Source organism: Leptonychotes weddellii, chromosome 2, assembly GCF_054177405.1.
Source record: "Leptonychotes weddellii isolate Sample4059 chromosome 2, ASM5417740v2, whole genome shotgun sequence".
In the NCBI taxonomy this organism is placed as follows: domain Eukaryota; kingdom Metazoa; phylum Chordata; class Mammalia; order Carnivora; family Phocidae; genus Leptonychotes; species Leptonychotes weddellii.
Genome location: NC_138370.1, coordinates 98,036,372 through 98,063,804, shown reverse-complemented (window position 1 = coordinate 98,063,804; position 27,433 = coordinate 98,036,372). Strand labels below are relative to the sequence as shown.

Sequence of the window (27,433 nt, the reverse complement as noted above, 5' to 3'; positions counted from 1 at the left end):
CCAGGGCTATCAATGGTTCTCAAACTAGTTCAAGAGCTGGAAAGCCATAAAAGCTTAAGAGAAAATGATGGAATATAAACTGAAAATTGGGGAAAACGTTGACTTTCGGGAGATCAGTGGAATTAAAACCTACCTTCAGCACAGGGACACTTTGCTTTGGGGAGGCCCTTGTTGAGAACGGACGAGCTCGGAGGATGGAAAATGGCCTGCACCCTTGCTGACGGCTAGAGCCCATGAGGCTGGTCTGCGGTGTTCGGGGAAGAAGAGAATCACTCCTATCTGAATCCTGGTGACCGTCTTCTTCCCACTGGCCCCTGTGTACGTCTACACCTTTGAGGACTGCATGTCCTGGAGACTGGGGAAGGCACCCTTCTATCACAGGTGGCGGCTGGCCCCAGAGAAGGCTGAGTGGCGGCACCCCTCCGACGTGGACAAGCCAGCTCGGGCCACTGCCAGCTCAGGGGTATCGGGAACGTCACTCTTTTAAAGAACGGGCACGCTGTTTTAAAATGTTTTATTACAAAGCTTCTTTTAAAAAATGCTCAGCACGTTAACTCAAACTGGAATGACAAACGTTAGATGGCAGTTTGGGGCAAAGGCTGTGCCTTGTTATTTAAAAAAAAAAAATGGGTACATCAATGCTCATTTTAACAACTGGCATAAAATCCCACTAATTGGCTAATAAAAACAGATACAAATACAGAACATTTAAAGTAATAACAATTCAAGTGCTGGGCTTTTTACAATAAGGGGGTGAAAAGGAAAGAAATGAAAATTCACTGCAAACCGGCCTGCTGAAAGTATCGGTTAAGGTTTACCATTAAACAAAGGAGATCAGAAGAAAAATAAAATGAAATAGGACGGCCAACTGCTCCCAACAGGGTGGGTTTGGCTGTCCCATTTATTTAGCTCTATCCAACACCTTACAAAGACAGAGAGGCCACTATTTGTTACAAGTAATTCACAGAGAAGCCACTTGTCTGACAAGATACCGCTCAAAAAAGGGTGGCTTCTTTTCATTTTTTATTTCAAACTTTTCCAGATCTTTGAATTTTACTCAAAAGCTCATAGCTAGCAAAATATACAAGAAAGTTAAAACTACAGAGTGAAAATTTAAAAAAATTCAAGTTTAAAAAAAAAAGCAAACACAAGATTGATCCTTTTGCACTGTTAAATAAAAGCTGTAGGAGAAAGGAGGAAAAAAAAAAAATGAAGACCGAAACCAAGCGGGAACTCTTCCACAAAGTCCCCCACCGGGATGCTGATGATGGATGCGCTGGCTGCCGGCTCCAGTCGCTCCCGGCAGGCGAATGTAGCCAAGTTACTGTCCTTGCCAAAGGGTTACAGGTATGGATGCAAGATGCTCTGGGAAGTGCACGTGGAGAGGAGGAAGGGCAGCTGCTCGGCCTGCTAGCAATCTCAGGGGCTTTGTACTTCTCGTTTAGAAAACCTTTTATGCTTTATTTTGGAACTTGGCTCTTGCAGTAGATGAAAGGGGGTTTGGCAGTGATTGTCTTTATGGATCAGTGTCTCTAGCATTGACCTCAGGGTGAAGGTGGTGTCAATTCTCCATTGGGGTCGACTGGGCAAGCCCTGGAGACAGTCTGGGTTTTCAACAAGCTTCCATCTCCAGAAGAGGTCCCGGGGTCGCTGCCTTGGCTTTGCACGTTGGGAATGAGCTTCGTTTTCCACCTCAAGAAGGAACAAATGAAATGTTGTTAATGTGCATTTGTCACAGTCCTTTAGACTCTATGGCATACAGCATGTGTCTTAAGATCTCTGCATTTAATAGTTAGTCCACTTTATCGATTCTGTGATGGATAAAATGGTTAGCCCTACGGTAGCCCCAAATCTTCGGACTACATTAGAGAATAAGTCTTATTGGTTCCATGTACACGTACACGTGTGCACAGGGACGAGGACTCCATTCACACCTCGGGTGCTGAGAAAGTGCATGGTGCGTGCTGAGCAGTATTAGGGCCGTCCGCACTCTGGCGACCTGGTAGCTGCTCTTATGGTTAATGCAACTACTATCAACACTGTCCCTCAAGAGCAATGATGGGGACCGTGAAGAAATGATCTATGCGTGTCGGCTGCTACTGACAAAACAGGAGCAAATCAGCCCCAGAATGCTGTCGACTGAGGAGGCCTGCAATGCCCATTCAGTTCCCATTCTCCTGTCAAACGAACCTTTCCCTGGTTAGCAGGCAAACACCTGCTACAGCACTGTGCTGTGTGAAGTTTCAGCAGGGTACAGAGCCTTCACACGGGAGAATCAAAGAGCCAAGAAGGACCCTACCTTTCTAAGGACAAAGGAGCAAAGCCTGGACCCGTGGGGAAGGCACCCCGCAGTTCCCTATTTACATGTACTTTTGCAGCACAGATTTTCAAAGGTTTGGTCCAGGCTGCTCTTCCGGACGAGGAATGGCCTTGCAGGCCTGGGCTAGGAGCTCGCAGCAGCTGGAGACAAGTGCTGTGATCAGAACGGACTGCTTGCTGAAGGAGATAGAATGTCCCTCTGCTGGGATGCAGCCCTGCCCCAGCTGCGGGCTGACCCTCCAGTCGTGAGCTGAGGACCGTGGCCCCCACGTTCTAGCAAGGCAGCGCCTTCTGGGGCAGCACCGCGCACTTCCGGCTCCCCAAGCCGTCCTGGCCTTCCCCTCCCCCTTTCTTGAGCTGAGCACAGTCACAAGACTACTAGAACAAACTGGGCTGTCCAGAATGGCCATTAACTACACGGATACCATGTGCTTCCCTGGAAAGAATCTTAACATCTCCTAATAAAGCCATTTCTTTTTACAGCCTCCCATCTTCCCACTGTTATTGCATTATTTCAGTGTCCTCTTTACAAATCCTCCTAATAGCATAACTAGTCTTAAATAAATTGGCCAAGAATTTATCTTGCTATCAAGCAAGACAGACCAGACGTGGTTGCTTCTTTACAATACAGGACCATCAGGGCAGACCAAGTCTTACCTCCAAATGGGAGAAATGGGAGCCTTACAGAGTTGCTTTATAGATATAAAACAGGTCAAATCAAGATTCTTTTCAAGAAACCACAGGCATGAGGCTCCGGAGCCTGGAGCCTTCCCACATCTAAGGCTTCACTGGGGGGCTGTGGCTGGGCCGGGCCAGGCGAGCCCCAGCGCAGCCCGACCCACCAGTGAAGTCAGTGCAATCAAAGCCCACAATTACTGCTCCTGCTTCAAAGGCAGCGCAGCAAGGCCCAGCTCACAGATGTTAGGGCTTGGGCCCCTCTGCCTGGGGTCACTGCGTGGGCCAGTGGTACAGTGGGTTTGGAGGCAGCATAAGACACCCCCCTCTGCCATCTGCCCCCACCAGCCAGCTGAAACCGGTGAAGTTCTCTTGGGTCAAATTCCAATCTTGACAAAATATGCCGCCAACCAAATGGACCCTGGAACTCAAATGGGCTGAGTCACGTATGAAGAGCCCAAGTAGTCGAGGGAAAGCTGAAGAAGGCTTCACGAGTGGATCTGTTTCTGGGAGATAAACACTCCAAAGCATTAGGAAGGTCTAGGCCTTGATGCAAAAGTAGTGCAGGAAGGGCAGGAGGGAGATTGCTTCTCTGTAAGCTCCAATGTAAGACGCTTTTGGAAGCTGAGTGCTTCACCAGCCCCATCCTCGGGGTCCAGAGCCCAGCCCCCCTGCCTCAGACTGTCCCCCCGCAGGAGGAGCCAAGGAAACAAGCCCTTTGGGAAGGCTGAGGTGGAGGAGAGCAGGGTCCGCTAAAGCTGTCCGGGCCAAGCTGGGGGCAGCGGAGCTGGCCTGCAGGAACAACAGGGGAAGACCCCCTCCTCCCCTCCCTGTATCAGGTGATATCATTTCCTTGTTCAGATAATGCTGAGGACCCCAAAAAGATGGGCTGGAATTATGGATCCTTCTTTCCTCCCTCTCCCAAATGTCACTAGTAATGGGCAAGAACTTTAAAATGTTTTTAGTTATTACGTGAAATTTGGGGAGAGAATATCAGAGAGAAGTTTTGCAAGAAGTCAACCGAGGCAGATTTTAATTGCCAAAACTGCCTTCGAGCAGCATGCCGCACACCTCCCGCCAGCTGCCTGGCCCAGGGGCAAACCGACAGAGGCCTGGTACTGCAAGGCGTGACCTCTCCTGTTGCACAAGGTCGTGTCTACGAAGGAGAGGCGCAGACGGCTAGAGCGGGGGGCACCAGCACGACCGAGTTCAACTGGCCCTGGCCTAGCAGAGGACACGGAGGCCTGTGGTCGTTAAATGATTGGCCCGAGGAGGCCCCTAGGGAGTACCCATGCCTCCTGCCTCCACGGGGGTCACAGCCTCATGACTTTCCCCGTGACCTAGAGGTGACCTTGTCTGCAAGCCGGCGAGGGGGAAGGAAGAAAAACAACGGCTGCTGAGCACGGCCGTGCCAGGCACTGGGACACGCAACCTGTGCGCACAGCGTCCCATCATCACAACAGGTCCCCGAATTCCTGCCTGTTTACACATAAGGAAATTGGGGGTGGTGTGAGGTTAAACAACGGGCCTAAGGTCACCCAACCTGTGGGTGGCAGGATTCGCTTTTGAGCGCTAACCATATGTCTTCTGCACCGTATCCTGGAGCTAAATTGTCATTCACCCTCTTCTCTCCTGCCTACCTTCCAACCATCCGTCCATCCCCAGTCCACAGCACTGGGGAGGTGGTCTGCACCAAGACCACTGCCCACCCCAAGACGCTCTGCTAGAAGGCAGGATACTAAAGAGAACAAAAGGCATAAGAAGTTAACTCTGAAATTTAAATCTCCTCTAAGATGGAAAGTATAACCCACAAAAGCCAACTGCTTGTAAGTGAGCATGCCTGGGTTTTGGAAAGCGGAACGACCATGCATGGTGGGGAAAGGCTGGCACCGAGCCCCCTTTCTGCAGCTGAGGTCGGCCCGAGTCCCAGCGCTGGAGACCAGTCAGTCTGCTGGCCACAAGCTCCGAAGCAGGCTGGTTCCCGGAACCCGGAGGAAGAGGTTGGAGGAAGGGATCAGTGCGAGGGATGGGTCTTTGGCCCCGTGCTTGGATCCAGGTTCTACAGACAGAGGCATGAATCCATGCAGTTGCCTCCCCCGGGTTATTCCAAGGCAGTTCTCCGTGAAAGCAGACTTTGCAATGTTGAGGGGACGCTGAGGCAGGCCCGGAACCGTTACTGACTTGCTCCAGGGGGATTTCTGGTCTCTAGCTGCTGTGATCAGTTTCCCTTTGTGCCTCCTCTGTGGGCACATAGATCACATCAGTGGGCTACGCCTCCCAGGGCAGGTCCACTGGAGCCTTGCTACTTCTGGAAACAATACAGAAATATTCTCGAAGAAAGGGTGGAGTAAGAGAGCCTCAAAACTTCATTTTAGTTCTATAAATTGAAGTGCTTGAGGAAGACAGTAACTATGTAGACTCACCTTATCCACCCACCTCCAAATTCTTTATCTAATTATTTCTCTGTGCGTTTTCCCACACCAAAGATGCTAACTTCACCTTCTAGACCTGAAGCAACAGGATCGGCACATCCTTGTTTTTCTTCTTTTCAAAGCCAGACTTTCCCCCGTTAAACACCTGCGTGCGCATGTCTAGGTGTCTCAGCACACGGGGCGCGCCGGGAGGCACGGTGCGTTGTGGGCTCAGAGCAGAGCTCTGAGCACAGCCCTGGGCTGCTCTGAACACGGGCTCCAGCATACTACCAGGTCCTCCTGTGGGCAAGTTACTTGAATCTACCAAACCCCAGTTTCCTTATCTGCTAAAACGGAAAGAGTAAGTTCCCACCTTTCATAAAGCGTGTTGAGGGGAAAAAAGGAGATCATGTGCGTGGTGAGTGGGCAAGTGTCTGGCACCTGAAGGGCATCATGAAGGTTCGTTCCCGCAGCAGATGGAGACTGGGAGGTACAGACAGACCCAGGCTCGAACCTGACCCCGCCGCATAGCAGCCACGTGGCCCTGGACAAGTTCCCAGCGTTTTCTCCTCTGTCCTAGAGGCCAGAGGTCTCCCCTGCCCAGGGCTGCCCCAAGAGCGGCATGAGGTACCCCAAGCAGAGGCATCTCTCGGAGCACGCCGGACACAGCATGTGTCCAGAAATGTCCATTCTATCTCTGCTGCTCCAACCTCAACGTGTTTGTCAGCAAGATTCATACTATTTATAGAACTTCTGGTAGAAAATTAAGACCAGTAGAGAATTCTGCAAAATCTCTCTTATGAAATATAAAATATCTCTTATGAAACAGTATCTCCAGCAACACAATAATTGAGAAAAGTAATCCCAAAAGGGCAGCAAAAATTTGTTATATTCTTGAAGAACATACCTAAAATTTTAGAAAGTTTCAGGTTAGTATGAATTAAAACTTAAGCACAGAGGTGTGCAGTACTGTCCCACTGAAATGCTCTCATTTTCCACTCATTCTGCCAAAAAGAACAAAGCTTACGGATGGTTTTAAGCAGGATCACCTCACTCATCTGGATCTGTTAGCTGGCAGCCTCAGTTCTAAAGAAGACAGCTGCCTCAGGCTATCACAGTGCTATCAAATTCATGCACAAAACCAGCACATTTTACCCTTCCTTACAAGAGCACCCTCCATATACCAACTCAGAGCCCATTTACTTTTAACTCACAAATTATTCAAATAAGCTTCCTGAATCTACACCACAGACCAGAGAAACATTTTACTTTAGGGGAGGGTCAGAGTCCCTGACAACTAAGGAAGGCACAAAAATTATAAAGAGCAGATTTCCTAAAATCCCCCATTACTTGCGGTCATTTCGCATAGTGGCAGACAGCACCCATTCCTTGTTTGCATATACTATGTGCTCGTTAGAATAACAGCATGAAGTATTAAGAAATACTTAATTTCCTCTCTGTTGAAAGAGACAGAGGTTGCACTCAAGAGTTAAACAAATTACTTGTTTTCAAACTTAAAGAAGTAAACCTAGAGTTCTCTGGGAAACCATTATCCAGAAGGGCTCATTTCCTCAACAGTTCCCCATGGCTCATTGAGAAAAACATCCTTTTTAAACCAAATTTGTCCAAAATAATTTTCTTATTCTATAAACTGTTCTTAAGTGCATTGATCTTAATTCAATTTTATGCGCTTTCATGAACAATACTAAATATTACATGTCTCAAGAGGGTTCAAATGAGCCTTTCCGTCTCCTATTATTTGTTAATGGCACGTGATCAACCTTGGTAGCCAAGGGTCCGGTTCCCTGTTTCAGTTTCCCAAGGCAACTTAAACACAATTCTAGCTCTTCTGACCGTTAAAGAGGGGAAAGGAATTGACAGAAGGGACACTGCAGCACAGGAGAGATTTTAAAAGCTTTCGCCTGTGTCTTCGCTAAGGCACAGCCGGCTAGAGACACTCACCCCGTGTGACCTAACAGACTCCAGCCAGCCGCTTCCTGGTGAGCGGAAGCACACACCTGTTGGGGTGCTTCCTAGCTCCGCTCTTGACTGTCCCAACTCCCACACACCCACAGTGAGAGTGATGTGCCCCGATGGGATTCTGTACAGCGTGACCATCCCCTGTGGCCACAGCTGATTATGGGCTAAGGCCAAAGTGTGACCCATGCTGGGCTGACCGGAGTCCCTTCCCTGGAATTTGAATCATCTCTTTGGGACACTGACACTAAAAATGTGTAAGCTTGGGAGTTCTGGACATGTGTCTCAAAGAGCTGAGAAAGTCAATCTACAGAAGGGAGGAGGAAGCAATCTTGCGGGACAGATGTAAGAACAGGCCATCTTCCAGTCCTCTCCTTGAGCCATGTGCACTGTTGTCTTTGGCTCCCACAAGATGCTCCCGCATCTTTAAAATGGACTTCCCCATTCTCCTTACTCCAACATGGGCTGTCCTTCTTGCCATCAAAGGCCCCTGTCACAAGAGTTAGCGTAAAGTGTCCCGGAGAATGGTCAGAATTTGAAAACCTGCATTCCACACACCACTTAGTCTAGCCACACAGTGTCATTATGCAGCCATCTCTCTCTTCAGGACAATGTGCCCAAGCCTGCCCTTCCTGCCAGATGTCTGGATTTTCCTTCCTGAATGTTCTTACTATGGAGTTCCTGGTAAGAGACATTGTAACCAAGTGTCACTGCCTTGTGAATCCTCTACAAGGCTTCTACAGATCTGTGACAAGTTTAGCAGGAATCTGTGGACAAACATACAAGGAAGGAAGTCACGAGAAGGCCACTGGCTCAGACAGAGAAGGTGCCGTGTGGGAGCCTCTCCAGGCCACCAAGATCCCCATCTCCTAGGAGAGCAACCTGCCGACCCTGTCAAGACAAATGTCACACCAGTGGCTGCTTGGCAAAAAAGATGAAAAATGAAAAGCAGGATGTCATTTTTTTCACTTTCCCATTTTCAAAGCCTTAATTTTTACTTTGAGATGTTTCTGACCTTATTATTTTGTAAGAGCCTGGCTTTGCTTTCTAACTGACAGGTCAACCAGAAGCAAATACCTGAGGCTTATTGATGCCTAGTGACTACATCTGCTCTTGGGGGCACAGAATTCAGAGCAAAGATGAGGCAGAAGTGGCAAACTCAGCAGGGTGAGCATCAAAAACTGTATGAAATGTTTTTCTCAATGTGACCACTGAACACAGACTGCTCCCTGACTCCAAGAGGGCACGGATTCTGGAAGACTTTCTTCAGGTCTCAGTCCCATGGCCAGTCCTGAAGGTGGCTCCAGCCCCACTCTGAAGCTCTGTAGGGAGGCTGCATAAACCTCAGGGGCCCCAGGCCCCCAGCCCTTACTTAATAGCTCATCAGACTCCCCAGCATCACCCTCTAATGGAAAGTTAGACATAGTTTTTTAGAAGATGTAAATCCACGCACTGCACAATTAACTATTGCATTCTATACTGCACTGGAAATTACCTCTCCCACACACCTCTTGGCCCCAGGGAAATAAAGGCTGAAGTAAAAAACACATTTTTCTCAGTTTATCAAGTAGACAAAGTAGAGTTTACACCAAAGTCAAAAACCTATGTTTTTGCAAGTATGTCTGTATGTGGGTACCTGTGTGTATAACCAAAGTTTGTATTTTAGATAGCTCATTCTTTCTTTTAAACTAGCTCATTGATGTTAGATAATCAAAAGAAATATGTTGAGATGTCATAAAAATATCTTTTCCGTCTATGTAATTTTAAGATGGGATTTTTGTATTTGTTTTGTTGAAGTAAATATTAATAAGCCAGTTATGTTTTTAAGTTAGTAAACTTGGGAGTGAAAATTCCCTTCAGCTTTTCAAAAATTCTAATTCTTTGCTTCTTTAACACCTTATGAATCTTGATTAAGTCAGGAAGAAAGGGAAGTTCAGTATTTGATGATGACCTCGGACTTCTGACAAACTCTTGAGAGGTTACATATTCCAAATAAACTTGTACTGAAACACTGGAAACTCCCAGCAACTCAATCACTGTTCTATCAAACCCAAGAATTCCCCACATGACTAGACAGCTCAAGTGTTACTTACTCCAGGAAGCCTTCCTTGATCTCACTCTGATTTAGATACTTATTCTATTTTAACATAATACATTTTATGCTATAAAGGAAAGGGATGCATTATTTTATAATTACCTATTTTTATGTCTTCTTAAATTGAAAGCTCCTCCAGGAAGAGTCCATGGACAGAGTCCATTTAGCAAGAACCCCCCCCCACTACCTAGTGCAGTTCAGTTCCTGACCTGCAAGTAGTCCTCATGGATGTTTGAAAAACGGATAAAGAGATGATTGGCATTTACAACAGTGGCCTTCCAGGGAGACACAGAGAATGTGTGCAGGCTCATTCCCCAGGGCCCTGGGCTTCCAGCATTCCGACGAGTGACAAGTTAGTCCTAAAAGCTAAGGATGAATTTGGCTTTCTTAAAAGACTGCCCAGCTTGGGAATCTCTAACCTCTAACCATGTCTTTTATGGAGCCCATTTCTGATTATCCAAAAGTTGTTGCAGAGTGCTGAGACTAGGTTAATGCTCATTTGTTTCAACCGGATTTCACCTGAGTGGGTATGTTTATAAAGCACGGAAATAGAAACACGGAGAGACGGGAACACCGCTGGGTGTATGGGGAACTGTTAACAGGCTGGCTTCTACGTTGGGCTGCGTGAGGCACCTGCAATGTTATTTCCTACCAAAAAAATGAGAGCATTAGATGACGCATGTATCTTTTAAGGAGCAGAAATACGAGTTTTCAGAGGGCTTCTTGCTCGCTGAGGGCAGCCTCTCCTTCCTAAGCGGGGGTATTTTCCTCACGGTGACGAGTGGTACTTGCACTACCACTACACTAGTTCAGAGGAATGAGAATTCTCTAGCGTTTGTGCCACACGCGTGGCCATCTGAGCTCAAAGAGCTAATGTAACAGGACTTTCCTTTTGGACACCAAGATAGTGTTACGTTTCATTGTGTACACAGAGAAATAAACCCTCTCACAAAGCTCTTCGTGTTGGAGTCACGGCATCCTCCCCTCCTGGGCATGAGGTTCCATTAGCTCTACCTCAGGGAGGAGGAGGAGATCGGGAGGGGTTCGGCTAATACTCAGCAGCTTCCCTCCAGAACCGAAACCAGGCCCCGTCGTCGGCAGGACTGGCTCTCATCGAACATCTTATCTGGGGTTGGCTTGTTTCTAAGCTGAAGCCAGCACTGCTGTGGCTGTAGTCTGGGAAGCAAGGAACCATATGTTCACATCAGTGGAGAATCCAATCCCCAAACCAGAGGCAATGCTTCTGAGGCGCCCATGCTGGGGGGAGAAGGGGAGGCAGGAGGTGATCTAGACAGGATTGAAAAAGGGCCGTGCTGTCTACGTGTCACGTTCCAGATCACACCGGTGCTTTGGTAGTTCTACAGAGCCACTCACAGAACAAGGACCACAAATCAGTAAATACAAGACACCGAGTCTCTTCGACAACACTGGGAGGCAGTGCAGACCACGGAAGAGCTAAGCAGACCCGAAGCTGGGCCGAGAGGACCCGAGAGCGCTTTCACTGGCGCGAGGAACCGAGGTCTACAGGCTTTACAGGACCTACCCCAGGCCATGCGTGGCTGGGGAGCGCATCTGAGAGCCTGGGTGGCCCTGTTTCCAGTCTAAGCGCTTTCCACAGCACAAAACACTCTTTCGTTTCTCTGCCACTGCTTGGGAGTGAAAATTCTCTTCAGCTTTTCAAAAATTCTAATTCTTTGCTTCTTTAACACCTTATGAATCTTAAGTCAGGAAGAAAGGGAAGTTCAGTATTTGATGATGACCTCGGACTTCTGACAAACTCTTGAGAGGTTACATATTCCAAATAAACTTGTACTGAAACACTGGAAACTCCCAGCAACTCAATCACTGTTCTATCAAACCCAAGAATTCCCCACATGACTAGACAGCTCAAGTGTTACTTACTCCAGGAAGCCTTCCTTGATCTCACTCTGATTTAGATACTTCTTATTCTATTTTAACAATGCGTCCCTTTCCTTTATAGCTGTGTATGGTTCTGGAACAGAGCAGCGGCAGAGAAATGAAAGACGTTTTCCCCCCACGTCTTTCGTTTCTCTGCCACTGCCCTGTTCCAGAACCATACACAGAATACCCTCCATTTTTCAGGGATAACCGGCCATTACCAAGTATCACCTTCTCACAAGGGCCTTTCCTGACCACCCCACCTAAAGCAGACCCCCAAGTCAGTCCCTGTTTTATTTTTATGACGGCACTCATTCTGCCCTGTTTATGTCATAACCGCCCTCAGCCATGTAAACACTACAACAGCAAGGACTTTCTTTGCCTCACTCAGCACTGTATTTCCAGGTCTTACGACGCTGTCTGGCATCTGTTAGGTGCTCGGTAAGTGCTGGACATTGACTAAACAGATCAACTACCGTATGTACAGAAGTTTCTGAATTCCCAAGACAAAGGGCTGGAACAGTATCATTCCGAATTTACTGAAATTTTTATGAATGCAAATCAGGAGCTCCTCTCTGCAGTTCTTATCAAATGGCTGCTCTCTGAAAGGAGGCCAATGACTTCAAAGGCTGCAGGATCAGCCCAGCAACGACAGCAAGAGAAACACTGCAGACTCTGATAAAGTGAAGGACACCAACCAACTGGAGCAGCTGTTGAGATTGGGGGGCGGGGCGGGGAGGCAGGGTGCACAGGGCCAGGCACTTTTGTCTTTCTGGGAGAGGGTAGAAGGAACACCTTAACTTTTAGAAAAAAATTCGTAAGTGACAAGAAAGCACAATGACAACTGTGACATAAAAAAAAGATGTCTGAGATAAATTATAGGACAAAAATAGACTTCACCTAATCTAGCCTAAAATACTATATAATGTTGATCATTAAGGACACAGAACCAAATACCAAACTCTGAAGTATAGAAACCTATTTCTGCATGATTTTTAGGTTTCTGCTGATTTTTAACACAAATAGTGTTAAAGATTTTGGAGTAAACAGAAGACAGAGTAAATCAGTGAATGTTGGTCCTCAGCACCCTGCACTTGTGAGGATTTTCCACTGAGAGGCAGAGCATGGAACGGCTGCTGTCCATACCTAAGTGTTCAGTAATTAAAAGGACAACATTCTTGGGGGGAAAAAAAAAAAAAGAATGCAAAAATCAAGTACAAAAGCTTTGTGTACGTACTTTCTACTAGAATTACCTCCACTACGATGCAGGGCCTGTGACTGTCCCCTCTGTGCTCCTAGTGACCCAGCCAGGAGGCCAGCTCAGAAGAGGTCCTCCATTAATAGCCAGTAAATTGAATTAAACATGGATACCATCTGTGATACCGGTGTCCAGCTATCCTGTCTGGTCATCTATATGAAGGGAGGGTCCTCTTTTCAGAGAGAAGGCTGCCACTCAGTTTAGAAGAGTTTTGATATCATAAAACTATAACGATGGCATTTTGAAGAACCCAGGGAATCTCAGTAAAGATCAGGAAAGTTTCACAGAGGAGAGGGCAACTGGGTTAGGTCTCAGTGAGGGATGGGGGGAAGAAGGAAGGCATATAACATACATGAACAACCGTCGGTGGTGGGTGTCACTCCCGTTTCACAGTTCAGGAAAGCAAGAGTGAAAAACTCAAGTATACTGCACAGGCAAATGGCTGATTGAAAATTCCTATCTGGTACCAAAATGTCTACAGGCTTCTCTGGGAAAGTCCACTGAAATTTCAGCACCAAAATGAAGTTCTAAAAGATTAAGCGGGGGTCATCTGGTTCTAGCCAAGAACCAAATGACCTGCAGGCTACTGCTCTCTCCTGAGAAACACTGCAGACCTATTCCTTCCTTCCTCGGCGGAGGAAATGGGCTTTGCAAGCACAGGGATGGCATGTGCGGTGGCCATGGTGTGTGGGGAACTGCTAATAATCTTGTTTGGACTGAGCACAGGACTCATAAGGGCTAGGATGGAGGCAAGCAAGAGAGACTGAAGGGATTGCCCAGGAGAGGGTACAGGTAGACAGATCCACACTAAGCGGTTTGCATTTTATTTTCCAGACAACAAAAAGCACCAACTGTTTTTAAGTTGGGAGGTGGCACAATCGATTTTTGTTTTAGCAAATCCCTTTGGGGGCAACATGGAGGATCAGCTGGCAGAAAAGAAGCTGGAGGTGGGAAAATTATCCAAAGGCTGGTCCAATAATCCAGACAGAAAGTTTGAGCATCTGAGTGGGGGCTATGGCTATGATGAGAGCAAAGACTCAACTGACAGAGGCCACAAGGACAGGCCTGATGGGACCCGGATGTGGGCTGCTGCAGAGGGAGCAGAATCAAAGGTAGCTCCTTTGGGAACAGGTCGTCACTGGGAAAGATGTCAATGAGCTGTGAATTCAAAGCTCAGCAAAACTAACTCAATTTACAAAGCCGGTTGCCACCAGGGCTGGTGGCCAATTGGTCAAAAATACGGTCACTACAGTAAAACAACAACAACAACTAAACGGCACCTATAAATGCTTGACTGGGATCTAGCAATGGTTACCAATAAAGAGAAGAGCCTGATAGCAGAATACAGTTAATCAAGTCCCCATGCCATATTTTTAAATAACAGAAAAAAGTACATAAAGCTCCTCTTTCTCACTAGAAATATATTACTTTTAAGTATCTACATATCATCTCCACTGAGAAGAAGTCTCTACGGAGCAAAAACTTCCAAGTCCTGGGCTGGAATGGGTCTGGGTGCCTCATGCGCAGCCCTGGGCTTGCAGAGTAAGAGGGCTTGCTGGTTTTGTCCTTTGTTTCTTCAGCAGGTCAGTAAGGAATGGCTGAGAAGAGTTAGGGGAAAGGGAAAGAAGAAAGATTCAAGGGGCAAAAGGGGAAGGAAGGAAAGAAGAGAGAAACGCACACTATATTGCAAAAACATAGCCGGTATAAAAACCATCAGATTTTTTTTTAAAGCACTAATTTGATTTTGGTGGAGTTTCCTCTTTAAAGGAGCAGTGTTGAATGCATCAGCATGAGCAAGAAGATTCACAAGCAAGTTGCCTCTGTTTATAACTAATGTCAGCAGTAGGACCAGAGAGTCGTTCTTACCATGTTTCAGATGTAGGCAGCTGTCATTCTTGGACCTGTACCTGCAGAAAATTGTGTCTTTAACAAATTTTCATTGAAGAGGTTTTTGTACATTCCAAATACGTAGTAGCTACAACATCCTGTGGACCTGTTTGCTTTCCTTTTTATGGTTCTTATACCAGCCATTTTTATTTGTGCATACAAGTAGTGGGCCTCACTTTTAATGAAAGAAAAGGGGAAATAAATAGAACCTCACTGGTTGATGCCTTGAATTAACACCCAGGAAAGGTAAGCCCTATTGTCATGTTTTCTATTTTCAGAAAACCCAAGCCACAGAGAAGATTCTCAAGGACACACATAAGGTAGCATATTATAAAATCAGAACAGAAATTGTTATTGTGAGGAGCTGTGCACACAGAAGCACAGCAGAAGTGTCAGAGAGGATGTAGACAATGAAAGCAAAAACAAGACAAAATCCACCACAGTTAACAACCAGGATTCCGGGGGACAGGGTTTGGGAAAGGAGCGTTCAGACGTACCTTCACATTATTACATTTAAAAGAAAGGTCTTTTAAACATTTCTAAAGACTCTCAGGAAGGAAAGCAGAGTTTAGAAAGTCACAGGGTACAGGTGCTGAATAAAGCAGGGTGCAGAAGATGCAGACTACTTTAAAAGGTGTTTGTCATAAGCAGGAGAACTGACTGGGAAGTCATATGGTGCCTACCTGATGTCGATTCCTGGAGTTTCTCTCTCTTCCTCTTCTTCTTCTTACCCTGGAAGAAGACGGCACACGGTCACGGTACAAATTAGATTGTGAACACAGGCAGGAATGGGACACAACAGTACAAAAGGCAGGCAGGCAACAAAGAAGGTGCCTCCTTCTCGCTCTCTTTACCATCTGTACCTAGAAACCGAGAGCGGAACGAGAGAGAAAGTTCTTACCTCTTTGTGACCTTTGTCTCTACCGCTCATACTTTGCTATCAGTACTAACAATGGAAGTGGCCTCCCACATACACACTAGGGTAATGACGTGCTAGGCCTGTGGCCACAGATGCCCATTCAAGCCAAGCCCACTTACGGAGGCATTCTGTTAGCAACCACCACACTTAGAACCCACTTCTGGTGGTGGTCATGATAAATCTTCCTTCCTGTCAGTTCCACCATGTAATTAAACATTCATGATACTAGGTGAAGACCCTTAGCCCCCATGGCACAGGCCTAACATCATCAAGGATAGCGGCAGAAAGGTAAGATTGAACCTGACAAAATGAAAGGTAATTTCAAAGACCTATCTGGCAAATTTGGACCTTGTTTCCTAAAACAGACACAATAACATGAATACTCATGCAATCTTAAATACATCTCGAAATCACCTTCGGCACAGATTTACAATTTTAAGTCTCATTTATAGTGCTCCAATTTTCTGTTTTTCTTCATAATTTCCCCTAAAAAACAATTATAATAGGGCCTAGACACAGTACATATTCAGTTTATATGTATAGTAAATGGCCAACCTGGATTAGGACAGTATTTTCAAATAACTGTAACAGAACACATATCACATCCAATAGTTCCAACTTACGTCGCTGTAATAATCACATTAACCAAGAACAAAACATAAAACTATAAGGTTACATTGAACATACTGTGTGAATATATAAAAGTCTGTATTTTTATGCACCTCAGGATAGTTTTTCTACATGTCACGTGACCTGACCGCTGAAGCTTTAGCGCTTTGGAAGGTTGACTCAAACTAACCTCCCAAACAGCAGATATTCGTGACCCTGGGAAATGGCATATCAAAAATCATGGAGTCGTCTTTAACACTATTATTAAAAGCAGTCTGGGGGGAGGGGAACAGACAGAGGGAGATCATGCTTCTCCTGGGTTTCCCCTATCTTCCTTTCAAATGGCATTACTGTGGTTTTCAGAAGACGCTATGAGGTGGTTTCATGTGTCAGGAACTTCTCCTCACTTTCTCCTCCTAGCTCCCATTTGCCTTTCAACACTCATCTCAAGAGCCAGCTCTTCCGGGAACCTTCTCAGCCCCACTCACCTCTCATCCCCTCCGGTCTGGTCGGTCCCCACCCCTCCCCCTCAGGCAGACCTCACCGCCAGAACCCAACTCCTCCCAGCCCCTGTAGCAGGCTGTGTCCCTGAGCCCCTCACCACATGGCCCTTGGCTCCTAAAAGCACCACCTTAGCATCTCAGCACATCTCTGCCACTTTGCGCCATGCCCAGCATACATGACCGTGGCCTGAGGTGTCGGACTGCTAGTGTCTTTGAGAAATAACCTGCATTAAATTCTAGGTATGAACTAACATTTCATGGTAGACAAAAAAGACCTAAGTAGTTTGGATGTACTAATGTCAACTTACACAAAAAACTCATTCAGGTGTGGTAAAAATAAAAATATTCTTCATTAAAATTATATATAATACTGGGGATATTGAGCATTAAATTTAAAAGCTCTAACAATACAAATATCTGGCTGATCTCACCTAAGAAAATATATGCACTGCTGACTTATGAAAACTTCCGTTATAAAAGTTATAAAAAATAAACGTGCTAAGAACTGAAGTTATAAAATCTATGATGCCACAGAATAGAGCACTGTAATATTAAATACTTGAGATATAATATTTAATATGATGAGGACAGGGATAGCGATCTGACACCAACTGCTAAGATACAAGGCATGTATCTTGTTTAAACGCCATTCCTATGCTGTTACTTTAAGAATAATCTCTTTAGCTAAAGCGCTATCACTTGATTAACTTCTGTTTACCTTAGTAATTAATAGGCTTATATTTATTGTTATAAAAATTGTATGTGACAAAGCTGGGTTTTCCCTTCATTCCAGGGGATCCCACAATCAAGTTATGCAAAACAATTTCCTTTAAAAATTGTGCAGAACATCTTTAAAGGTAAATCCATATTATGCTGGCTTTCTTCAAAACTACTTTCTTCTCATCTCCCCACATGGAGAAAAGGAGAGAGGGACAGAATATGTGTTTATCTCTCTCTCTCTTTTTTTTTTTTTTAGATTTTATTTATTTGACAGAGAGAGACACAGCGAGAGAGGGAACACAAGCAGGGGGAGTGGGAGAGGGAGAAGCAGGCTCCCCACTGAGCAGGGAGCCCGATGCGGGGCTCAATCCCGTGACCCTGAGATCATGACCTGAGCCGAAGGCAGACGCTTAACGACTGAGCCACCCAGGCGCCTGTGTTTACCTCTTTTTAAAGTTTTATCCTTTACCTAAGATTCAGAAACAGAAACTTCCCTCAAAGACATTCAATAAGCAATGTTAAATCTGTACAAATTCACAGCACAGCACAGCCTTTGCATGGGTCAAATCTATCCAGAAAGATGCTAATTATTGCCCAGAGAACAGAAGCACAGCTCAGGGGAGAAAACTCTTGAATTACAGCAGTCTACTTAAGAAGGCGCTGGGAAGACTGTGCTAGCCTGCTGCAGAGAAGGCAAACTGCACAGATTTTGAAAGTCAGGTAGACCCGGGTATAACTGCAATTTAGCCACTATATGGCCGTGGACTAATTACTTAACCTGTCTAACCCCTCAATTTCCCCCATACTGCATTAAAATGCAATACTACTACTCATGACCCTAAATTATTACAAGGATTAGAAAATATCACAGAAAACATTTAAGACAGGTCTTGACAATAGACATATGGTAGTTATTAAAGGAAGCAAACAGGAGCTCAGAAGGGTCCAGGGAGCCGCTGCTCCTAAGTAGCAAGCACCATGACTCTTCCTTCCTGCGTCATAGTGGTAGCCAGGGTTTAAGCTTCAAATCCTGACCAGTAGAGACTTTCTGCAGAGCACATTACAGGAAACAAATGTGTTCCAAAAGTCCTGGTGTTCCATTATATGGGATGTATGACCTCAGACAGGGGGCCCCATAGGACCATCTACAGCAATGGTCACACATTAAATTATATATTAATGGCTTCACCCTCACCCTTTTTAAAAGGGACAATTCTACCTAATATTAAGGCTGTCCTACTTGGCTTTTCTAATGCCAGGCTCACATGGAACACTGAAAATGATCTTCAAAAATTTTAAATTAGGAGCTTAAATAATCAAAATTGATCCCTTCCATAAAGTATAAAACTGAAATATATAATTTATAATACACTTTCTCAGTAACAGCCTTTGCTGTATCAAGACCACGTTAGTAAAACCTACAAATTCTAAAGTAATAAAATAACGGGCCCTATAAATGGGGTATTTCTGGCCAACAAGGACAACTTAAAAAATATAATACCTACTCCATCTGAATAAAATATGTAATAGACATCAAGGTACAGTACTACGAAACAAAAAAATTCTTAAATCTAGCTTTAATTAGTCTGTGGCAAAACAGTCACTTGAATACATTCTTTTTTAAGAATTAGAAAATATCCTTTTGAAAAGAAATTTGACAATAAGTATCAAAGAGCCTTTATAATGTTTATATACTTTAACTCAATAATTCCACTACTGTGAATCTATCCTACAGAAATAATAGCCCTAAACACAGAAGAAAAATTGTTATGCATAGATATCTTCATTGTAGGATTATTTCTAATTGTAAAAAAAAAATAGTAACTTAAATGTCTAAAAACAGGAAAAAGATGGTTAATTGTGACATTCACTCAAAATAATATAATATAGCCATTAAAATTGATATATAGAAACACTATGCTGTAACAGAAAAATGCTTATTATCTATAAAAGCATTACACTAAAGTGTATGTACACACACACACACACACAATTATATCCAAGTTAAAAAACCATAGACACAGAAAAAATACCTGGAAGATAATGTAACTAGTTATTACTAATGTCACCTTTACAGGATGAGATTATGGGCTTTTAATTTTTATTTTAAAGATGTATTTATTTATCTGAGAGAGAGCGAGGACGAGCAGGGGGAGGGGCAGAGGGAGGAGAGAATCTCAAGCGGACTCCTTGCTGAGCGCAGAGCCTGATGTGGGGCTTGATCCCACAACCCTGAGACCATGACCTGAGCTGAAATCAAGAGTTGACTGCTTAACTGACTGGCCACCCAGGCGCCTCGAGATTACAGGCTTTTTTAAAAAATTGTTTTTCACCAACATTTTTATGGATTTTTTTGGATTAAAGTTTTACCTTAAAAATGTATTATATAACCAGAGGAAAAAAAGTATGATAGCTCAAAGCTTTCCAAATGTAATATATCCATGAAATCTTTATTATAAAGTTCATTAACTTCCCAAAATAGGAAAGAGTACCGGCATTACATGTACAGTAGTCCTCCCTTATCTGTCACTTTGCTTTCCACAGTTTTAGTTACCCCTGGTCAAGCAGGGTCTGGAAGCAGACAATGCTCCTTCTAATGTGGCGTCAGCAGGTCGAGAGCAGCCTAACATAACATTGCAACACCTACATCAGTCATCTCACTTCATGTCATCATGTTACCGTCTCACCTCCTCACGAGGAGAGGGGGGAGTACGGTACAATAAGGTATTTTTAGAGAGACAGACTACATTGACATAACTTTTAGTACAGTATATTGTTATGATTGTTCTATATTATTATTGTTAATCGCTTACTGTGTCTACTTTATAAACTTTATCATAGGTATGTATGAACGGGAAACAACATAGTACATACAGGGTTCAGTACTGTTGGTGGTTTCAGGAATCCACTGGGGGTCCTGAAATGTATCCCCAGCGAAGAAGGGGGGATGGGGGGAGCCACTGTACTCTAAAACACATTTCCATCACAAAAGTAACAGAAAGGGGGCACCTGGGTGGCTCAGTCAGTTAAGCGTCTCCCTTTGGCTCAGGTCATGATCCCAGGGTCCTGGGATCGAGTCCCATGTGGGGCTCCCTGCTTAGCGGGAAGTCTGCATCTCCCTCTCCCTCTGCCTGCCGCTCCCCCGGCTTGTGCTCTCTCTCTCCCTCTCTCGCTGTCTATATAAATAAATAAAACCTCAAAAAAAAAAAATAATACAAAAGTAACAGAAAGAATGAGTGAAAGTAGCGAGCTGTTGGTATGCAGAAGAGCTTACATAATTGTCTCTTGCAGACCAGCCTGGATACAGCTGCATATGTAGCTGTCTTTCCTTCCGAGCTAATTCGTAATATTTAGCCTGCTCTTCACGGGAGAGGGCATGCCACTAAAACAAAAAGAGGAAGGAGAACAAATCAAGTAAGCAAGAGAGAAATAATATTACATATTTCAAACATCAAAGAATGAAAATATTAAGCACTTAAACTCTGATTTATTTTTAAATGACAGAAGAGCAAGTCCTGCATAGACCCACTCGGAGTCTGGAGGTGAGAGTGCAACTCAAACTTTGGTCTCTATCCTGTTCTCCCATATCACATGGAACACATCAAAAGCAATTAAATAGCCGAAGTAAAATGATCTGTCACCCACTCTTTCTCTTTTCCAGTGTAAATTAGAACTTTTACTGGTGAACCTCAACATCCAACTTAGTGCTTTTTCAGTCTGTACCATATTCTGGTATTCGAGACCAAGTACCATTTATCTATGCAAAATGTGATAATTTCCAGATGTCTTTTCCACACAGATGCATCCTCACCTCACATGGACACTCTCCCACTCTGTCAATATGAAGGGTCTGAAACCTTGTTCCTATGATCCTGTCTATAAAGCAAGACGTCAAGTCAGTCTGTCTCTGTCCCATCACCCTCTCCTCACACTACCTGTCTAGAGGGAGCATACCGATAACACGGTCCAATCACATGTGCGCTCCTTATGGCTATGGTTTTTAGCTTCCTTCTGATGGAAAGCAAGGAGCACTATCTAGATTTCTTTTGCCATCTAGAATCTGAGACTAGAGTATCTAACCTGGAGAATGTAATGGCTGATATCCTCCTGCGAACTTTCCATTTCCCTTTTAATAACTGACATAATTATGTATCATATACAGCAAAATAGCTTGTGTACGCAAGGCATCCGTTTGGAAATTTAAGCAGCTTACATTTGCACATTGCTTTGCATATGTTTGCACACGACTCAATCTAGGTGCCCTAGCAGGCAGTTTTCAAGTATTTTCCCCACTTCTTCAGTGCTAGGATCTGCCAGTGGAACCTTCCAGGAGAACCGGCTGGACTTTGGGGGACCAACTAGCCAGAGAGGAGGGCACGGAGGCGAAGCCACAGGAGGGGCAGACCTGACCCACACCACACACACCCACACCCTGGGTCAGCTCCCACCTGCCCACTCCTGCTCGCCCCAGCTCTAGGGTGCTAGGAGGGTCTTTCTCATTCATGGCTACCCTGCCTAATTGATTTTAATTCCCCTGTCCTAGTTTTATAAAATAAGGAAAAGAAAAGAAAGGTGTGGCTGAACTGGAGTGGGGAAAGGACAGAGGAGTGAGGGAGAGAGGCAACGAAAGAGAAAAAGTTCTCCGGGAGGAGGCTCCTGAGGTATGGCTAGGCAGCTTTCCTCAAGAAAACAAACACCTGCTGCTCCTGTTTGTTTCAGGACCAGGGACCTGATCTCAAGAAGAACGCTGAAGCACCTTCCGCAGCACCCACCCTCCCACTCCAGCTTCCAGCACAGGTGGTGCCTAAGGGCAGGGCCTCGGATTCAGTTCCTCTGGAAGCCCCTGAAACCAGCCTGGGCCTCAGTGTTGGATAGGACAGATGGCTTATTTTTAAATCACTTTAGAAGTGCAGAGTATCAAGTAGTTAAGAAGCAGGACTTGGGTCCGAATCTGAAGGCAAATCAGGTAATATGCCTTTCTTTTAAAAAATGATGGGGGGCCGGGGGAGCCGGACACGCTGGGGAGGTGGAAGGAAAAAAACCCTGAAAAAAAAGTTACCTGAGACACAGTTCTTTGTACCCGCAGAACGAATACAATTAGTGAAATCAAGCCTAAGAAGGAGGCGTGTCTGAGGCAGTGCTGCGAGTTTAAACCAGGCTTCTCCCAACCACTGGCCTTGCTTAATCTGGAACACTGACCCAGTACTGAGACCTACATAGGGCAGAAAACAAACTGGACACAATGGAAAAGATCTGCTTTGATTGTCTGTTGGGGTTTGTTTTTGTTTTTTAAAGAAAAGACTGATCATTAATATTTACACAGTTCTGGTGCTAAATGTGATTGGCAAGAGGCAAAGTGTTACCAATAAGGAACAAACAGGGAGACAAAAAGGAAAAAAAAGTAAAATTATAACTTTTGTAAATTTGTTTATCCATTTGACAAGTCAGAACTCTCTTAAACTAATGCAATATACATCGGTATAATTTTATATAGTCTCTGGCAGCTTTATAACTTGCTGAGAAAACCTGAAATAAGTTTTATAAAATTTATCTCTCAAAATATGTATGGAGGTTAGGTCTTCTACCCAAACAACCAGTTATTTTTGAGTTAAAATGGGACATTTAAGTTGACAAAATGATCCCAGCTAACAAAACTAAGCAAAATGCAAGGAGAAAAAGGCCACGAACTATTTACTTGAATTTTCAGTTGCTTTTAGTTCCCTGGTATTTCTAATATTTTTAATCTACCCACAAATAAAAGATCATTTACCAGAGTAAAACAGTAGGTAAAACAATGGTATTAAAGCCTTGTAAGTGAAAACAAAAAGTCTAGTACAAACAAGAAATATGGTCTTTCTTTATAGGAATTTCTGAAACACAATGGGCTTTTAAAAACACTTTTCTATCTCTTGCTTACTGAAAAACTGAATTTAAAAAAAAAATCAGATTTCATTGTCAACATTTCCCAAGTTGTTGGGAAAATACCAATTTAACTTTAGAAAATGTATACAGTCCAAGATAAAAAAAATTCTCACAATAAATTTGCAACAAATGGACTTTCCTTACAGCCTGGAAGGTCTGAAAAGGCTTCTTTTAAAGTAAGATTTGTGGTATTATTATTTATAACATGAAGAAGAAAACTTTAATTCAAATGACTGAACATTTCTTTTTAGATATACAGTATAAATGAATAAAATCAAAAAGATAAAATGTGCCAGAATGGATTTAAGTTCTACTTTTAAGAATTCTAATTATCCCAGTGTAAAACTTCATGATTTTAAAGCAGGAACTTTAAAGAACCAGCAAGGACTACCCTGCCAGAGGGGAGTTATGAAAGGATAGAAAACCTGATCTTAATCAAAGATCTCAGAGACCTATAAATAGAAACAGGTGTCCAAATCAAAGACAGAGAGAGATCCCAAATGAGAACCATCTTTTAGGACACACGCTCTGATCTGGGGATTGTTAAGGGAGCTGAGAAAGTAGCAATTGTTGGAAATGTGCATTAAAAATAGGAAGCATACCTCCATATCATATCCTTACTTACTCTCTCGAGCAGGAAAATAATTCCCACTGGAGGGCCAGGGGACCTTTAACTCAAAAACGGGAAAAAAGCTAAGAGTTTTATATAAACTGAAAAAAGAACATCAACGCTTCTTTCCCTCTGGTTTCTTCTTTTAAAGGGTCAGGGGGAATGGTCATCAGCCTTTAAACTTTTAAGGCGAAGTTCCTCAAAGATGATGGGAATCATTTATCCCTATGCTCTGGCTTGGGAAATTACTGTAATTATTGTTATTAAGTGTTTAAGAGTCCACAGGGAGGGAGAGTATTGTACATGGGGCACCAAAAGAGCTATAATCTGCCACCACACCCTACCCCCTGAAACCCTGGTGTCCTGCAGATTGGAAATAACTGCATTTTTATTCTATCCAACAGGAATCGATAATGCAAGAGAGCTTACTTCCCTCTATCTGTTCATGTGGCCTGGAAATCTTCTGCATGTCTTCCATTATGAATGTCGAAATTTATTAGGTTTGTATCAAACATGGTAAAAACAGCTAAAACACGATCATCTAAGTTTTACAAAGGTCGTTAGACCTTTCTCGCCTAAATGTTCACTTACAAATCATGAATTTCTTGAGAGGTTGCAAAAACAAATACATAAGGTCATAATTTAAGTAACCTATCACACATATATGAAGAGCATCAACAAATTAAAATGAAGCATTTCTAAAATTATAATGTAATATTAGAAAAATTCCAATTTTTTCCACCACTCCTCAGATACCTAACGTTTTAAAACTTTTTTCAATCCTGAGAAAAGCACCTGGAAAGATTTACTGGCCTCTGGGTGGTGGTTGGATAAAGAAATCTTAGAGTGCCTGTCCTAGTTGTAGCCTAGTGCCTGGTATACGGTAGGTGATCAGAAAAGTATCCTGGCATGAGTAAAAGAAGGAATGAAAAGAAAGGAGGCAATGCAGAAACCACGCACATACACACTTTAAGACCCAGAGAGCAATTTTTCTAGAATGAAGACTGCTCCAGCTCCTATAAATTCGTCCAGTTAAAGCTTCTGAGTAGAACAGATCTACTTCTGTCTTGGAAGGAGTGGCCACCTGTGTTTGCCCGGTTTCTTCTAGAAGCGTGGCTGGTACTGCAAGGCCTTTCTATAGTTCCCTATGTGGGCTAAGTGCTTTCTTGCCTCAGACACAAGTGCACACACCTGTCACTCCATCTGGGGAGGGTCCACCTCTCCCCACTAATCACGTGGTTAATTTCTACTCCTCATTCAGGTCTCAGCTTAAATACCATTTTCTTAGAGGGGCACTTCCCTAGCCCCCTGTTATTCTTTCTCATAGAATCTTACTCTTTACATTCACAGTATTTATCACAATTTTAATTATACACTGGTGATTATCTGTCTAGCATCTGCATCCTGTCACAAAACGTTAAGCTCCATGAAGACAAGGACCCTATTTTATTCAGCAATTATTATCTAATGCCTACTAGAGTACCTGGCACATAAAAGACACCCAATAAATGGTAACAGGAAAAACAGTTAACATTTACAGGAGGTTTTCTATGTGCCAGGTACAATCTAAGTTGTTAACAATGCATTCTATCGTTTAATCCTCCTAAAGATTATCCTATCTTCTGTTACTTCCCAAAGTGGCTGTGATTATACAAACGCATTCTATGATCACCTTTAACGAAACAGTTCCAAGGTCACCATAAACATTTATATCCCACCCCCCTACTTACCCTTCTGCCTAGAATCTGGTTGATAGCTGCACTTTCTTTTAAAGTACACTCAGCTACGACATTCGCTCTCATTTCTTTCATGTATAACATAAAAGCATTCAGAGGCTTCTTAATGTGAGGTCTTTTTGGCTCCTGTTCCTTTCTCTGTTCATGCTGAGGCTTCCTAAAAGGTGGTTGGGATGGTGTGGGGGGTGGGGAGGGAGGGACAGGGGAAGGAGGACATGGGAGGAGAGAAGCAGAGCATCTGTTCATGTCACCAGTCAAACTCAGGCTGGGGACAACTCTCTAGGAGCTCTATAAGCACCCAAAACAGCATCAAATTAGAAAAACAACTCAGTAGGAGTAAGGATCCTTTGGTTTGAGAAAGTTTACCTATAGCTATAGAAGTGTTTGATGAAAAATGGGCCCTGAGCCTGAGCTCCTTGGTTACCTCAGGAAAAGCCAAACACATAGTATGGGTGGTTATTCCTCTTTCAGAACTGAGGTTCTTAACTTTTTTGGGTCAAGGGCCCCCTTGAGAAGCTAATGAAACTTTAGACTCTCTGCCCCAAACAAATGTATGTTGGCTTTGCCTACATGTGCAGGGGTTTTATGCACTATCATATGCACTCTGCCACCCCATCCTCCCGTCCCGGTCTACAGACCCTAGACTAAGGAGTTCAATTACTAATCTCTTCAGGGAATTTAGTCCTGCTATAACAGCCTGAGACAACCCTGGCCTGACAGGGGATCCTGGGCTTGGTTTGCCCCTTTCCCTTGAATTCTGTGCTTTTGAAGCCTTGAGCCGGGTTAAGTGCATGTCCGGAAGGAAATGCATGGAGCCCTCCGGCCTACTGCCCCCAGGTACCATTAGGTGCAACAGTCAGAACCCAATTAAAACCTGGTAGTGAATTGCTAAACAGCTCAAGATTATTCAATGCCCACACTCTGAAGATTACTCCATTTTGGTGAGGTTCCCTTGATCTTTTGAGGTCTGTGCTCCATTCCAATCTTAAAATCAATGCACTGAGTATCAAGCTGCTTAAAGTCCTCAGGGGCAGAACTTTCAAGACAGAGACACACTGATTTTCATAATAAAAGAGAGGGAGGAAATGTTCAACAGCAAGAAGAAATTGTGTTGAAATCCTCAGTTTGTTAAGGCATTCACAGGTGAAACCAGACGCATACTCACACGTGCATTAGGTCACTGTCAGTGTGGGGATGCTCCTGTTTGACCTGAGGCGTTACAATAGCTGGATGAGGGATGCCAGTTGTGTGGGGGCCAGGAGGACCAGGAATCATATGATGGGAAAACCTGAAAGAAGGAAAGAAAGGAAAACATATGTACTAGTGGCTGTTGTAGCAAAAGGAGGCAGACTTCTGACACAATCCACTAACTGCTATTGGCTGAAAGTGAAAACACATCTCTACACACAGGAGTAATTATGAATTAGAGTGGGCCAATAATTAATTTCTCTCTGTATTCAAGTGGAAATATTTATACTTATTCTGTGTATAACAGAATTTTTTTCAAACTAATAGAATCAGACATTTTTCCTGGGAGGGCTCTGGGTCGTAGAATTAAAAAAAAAAAAAAAAAAAAAGTCAATTTTCTTGCAAAGCAGTTTTCAAAGAAGAATTTCAGTAAATGTAATTGCTGGAAACATAACACTTTATTAGGATTTAGCTTTTTAAATGATTTTTAAATGAAAGCTAAAGACACCACATTAAAATATCTCTGCCTACATTCCTAAGCAAACTGTCGCATTAAGTCTTCTCAGACGGTTGGCTTCTTTATTGATATCTGGAGAGAACAACTGAGAAAATAAGGGATGGGAAGTTTGTTTTCAGTCCCCAATTTAGTAAAGCTGCCATCAGCATCTTCTAAAATAATCTTCTATACAGAAAGAAAGTACTATT

The 27,433-nt window shown here is 43.8% G+C and overlaps 1 protein-coding gene and 1 long non-coding RNA gene across 7 annotated transcripts in view; one reads left to right on the top strand and one right to left on the bottom strand.

Annotated features, from left to right (window-relative positions):
- Positions 1-499: 499 nt before the first annotated feature.
- The window catches only part of LEF1 (lymphoid enhancer binding factor 1), a 120,516-nt gene continuing 93,582 nt past the window's right edge, over positions 500-27,433 (bottom strand). For 3 of the 6 annotated variants that reach the window (XM_006727184.3, XM_006727182.3, XM_006727185.3), the window contains 6 exons: positions 26,706-26,828; positions 25,535-25,697; positions 20,547-20,654; positions 15,205-15,253; positions 14,501-14,541; positions 500-1,692 (listed from right to left, as the gene is read on the bottom strand). In XM_006727184.3, coding sequence (XP_006727247.1) covers positions 14,507-14,541; positions 15,205-15,253; positions 20,547-20,654; positions 25,535-25,697; positions 26,706-26,828 — 478 coding nt within the window. In that variant the 3' untranslated portion in view covers positions 500-1,692; positions 14,501-14,506. The remainder of the gene's footprint in view (positions 1,693-14,500; positions 14,542-15,204; positions 15,254-20,546; positions 20,655-25,534; positions 25,698-26,705; positions 26,829-27,433) is intronic. The other 3 variants (XM_006727183.3, XM_031025575.2, XM_031025608.2) reach the window with 1 other exon arrangement.
- Positions 17,349-25,541, top strand: LOC145720137 (uncharacterized). The gene is made up of 3 exons (XR_014142906.1): positions 17,349-17,409; positions 21,992-22,238; positions 24,209-25,541. It is a non-coding gene; the product is annotated as an uncharacterized LOC145720137 (long non-coding RNA).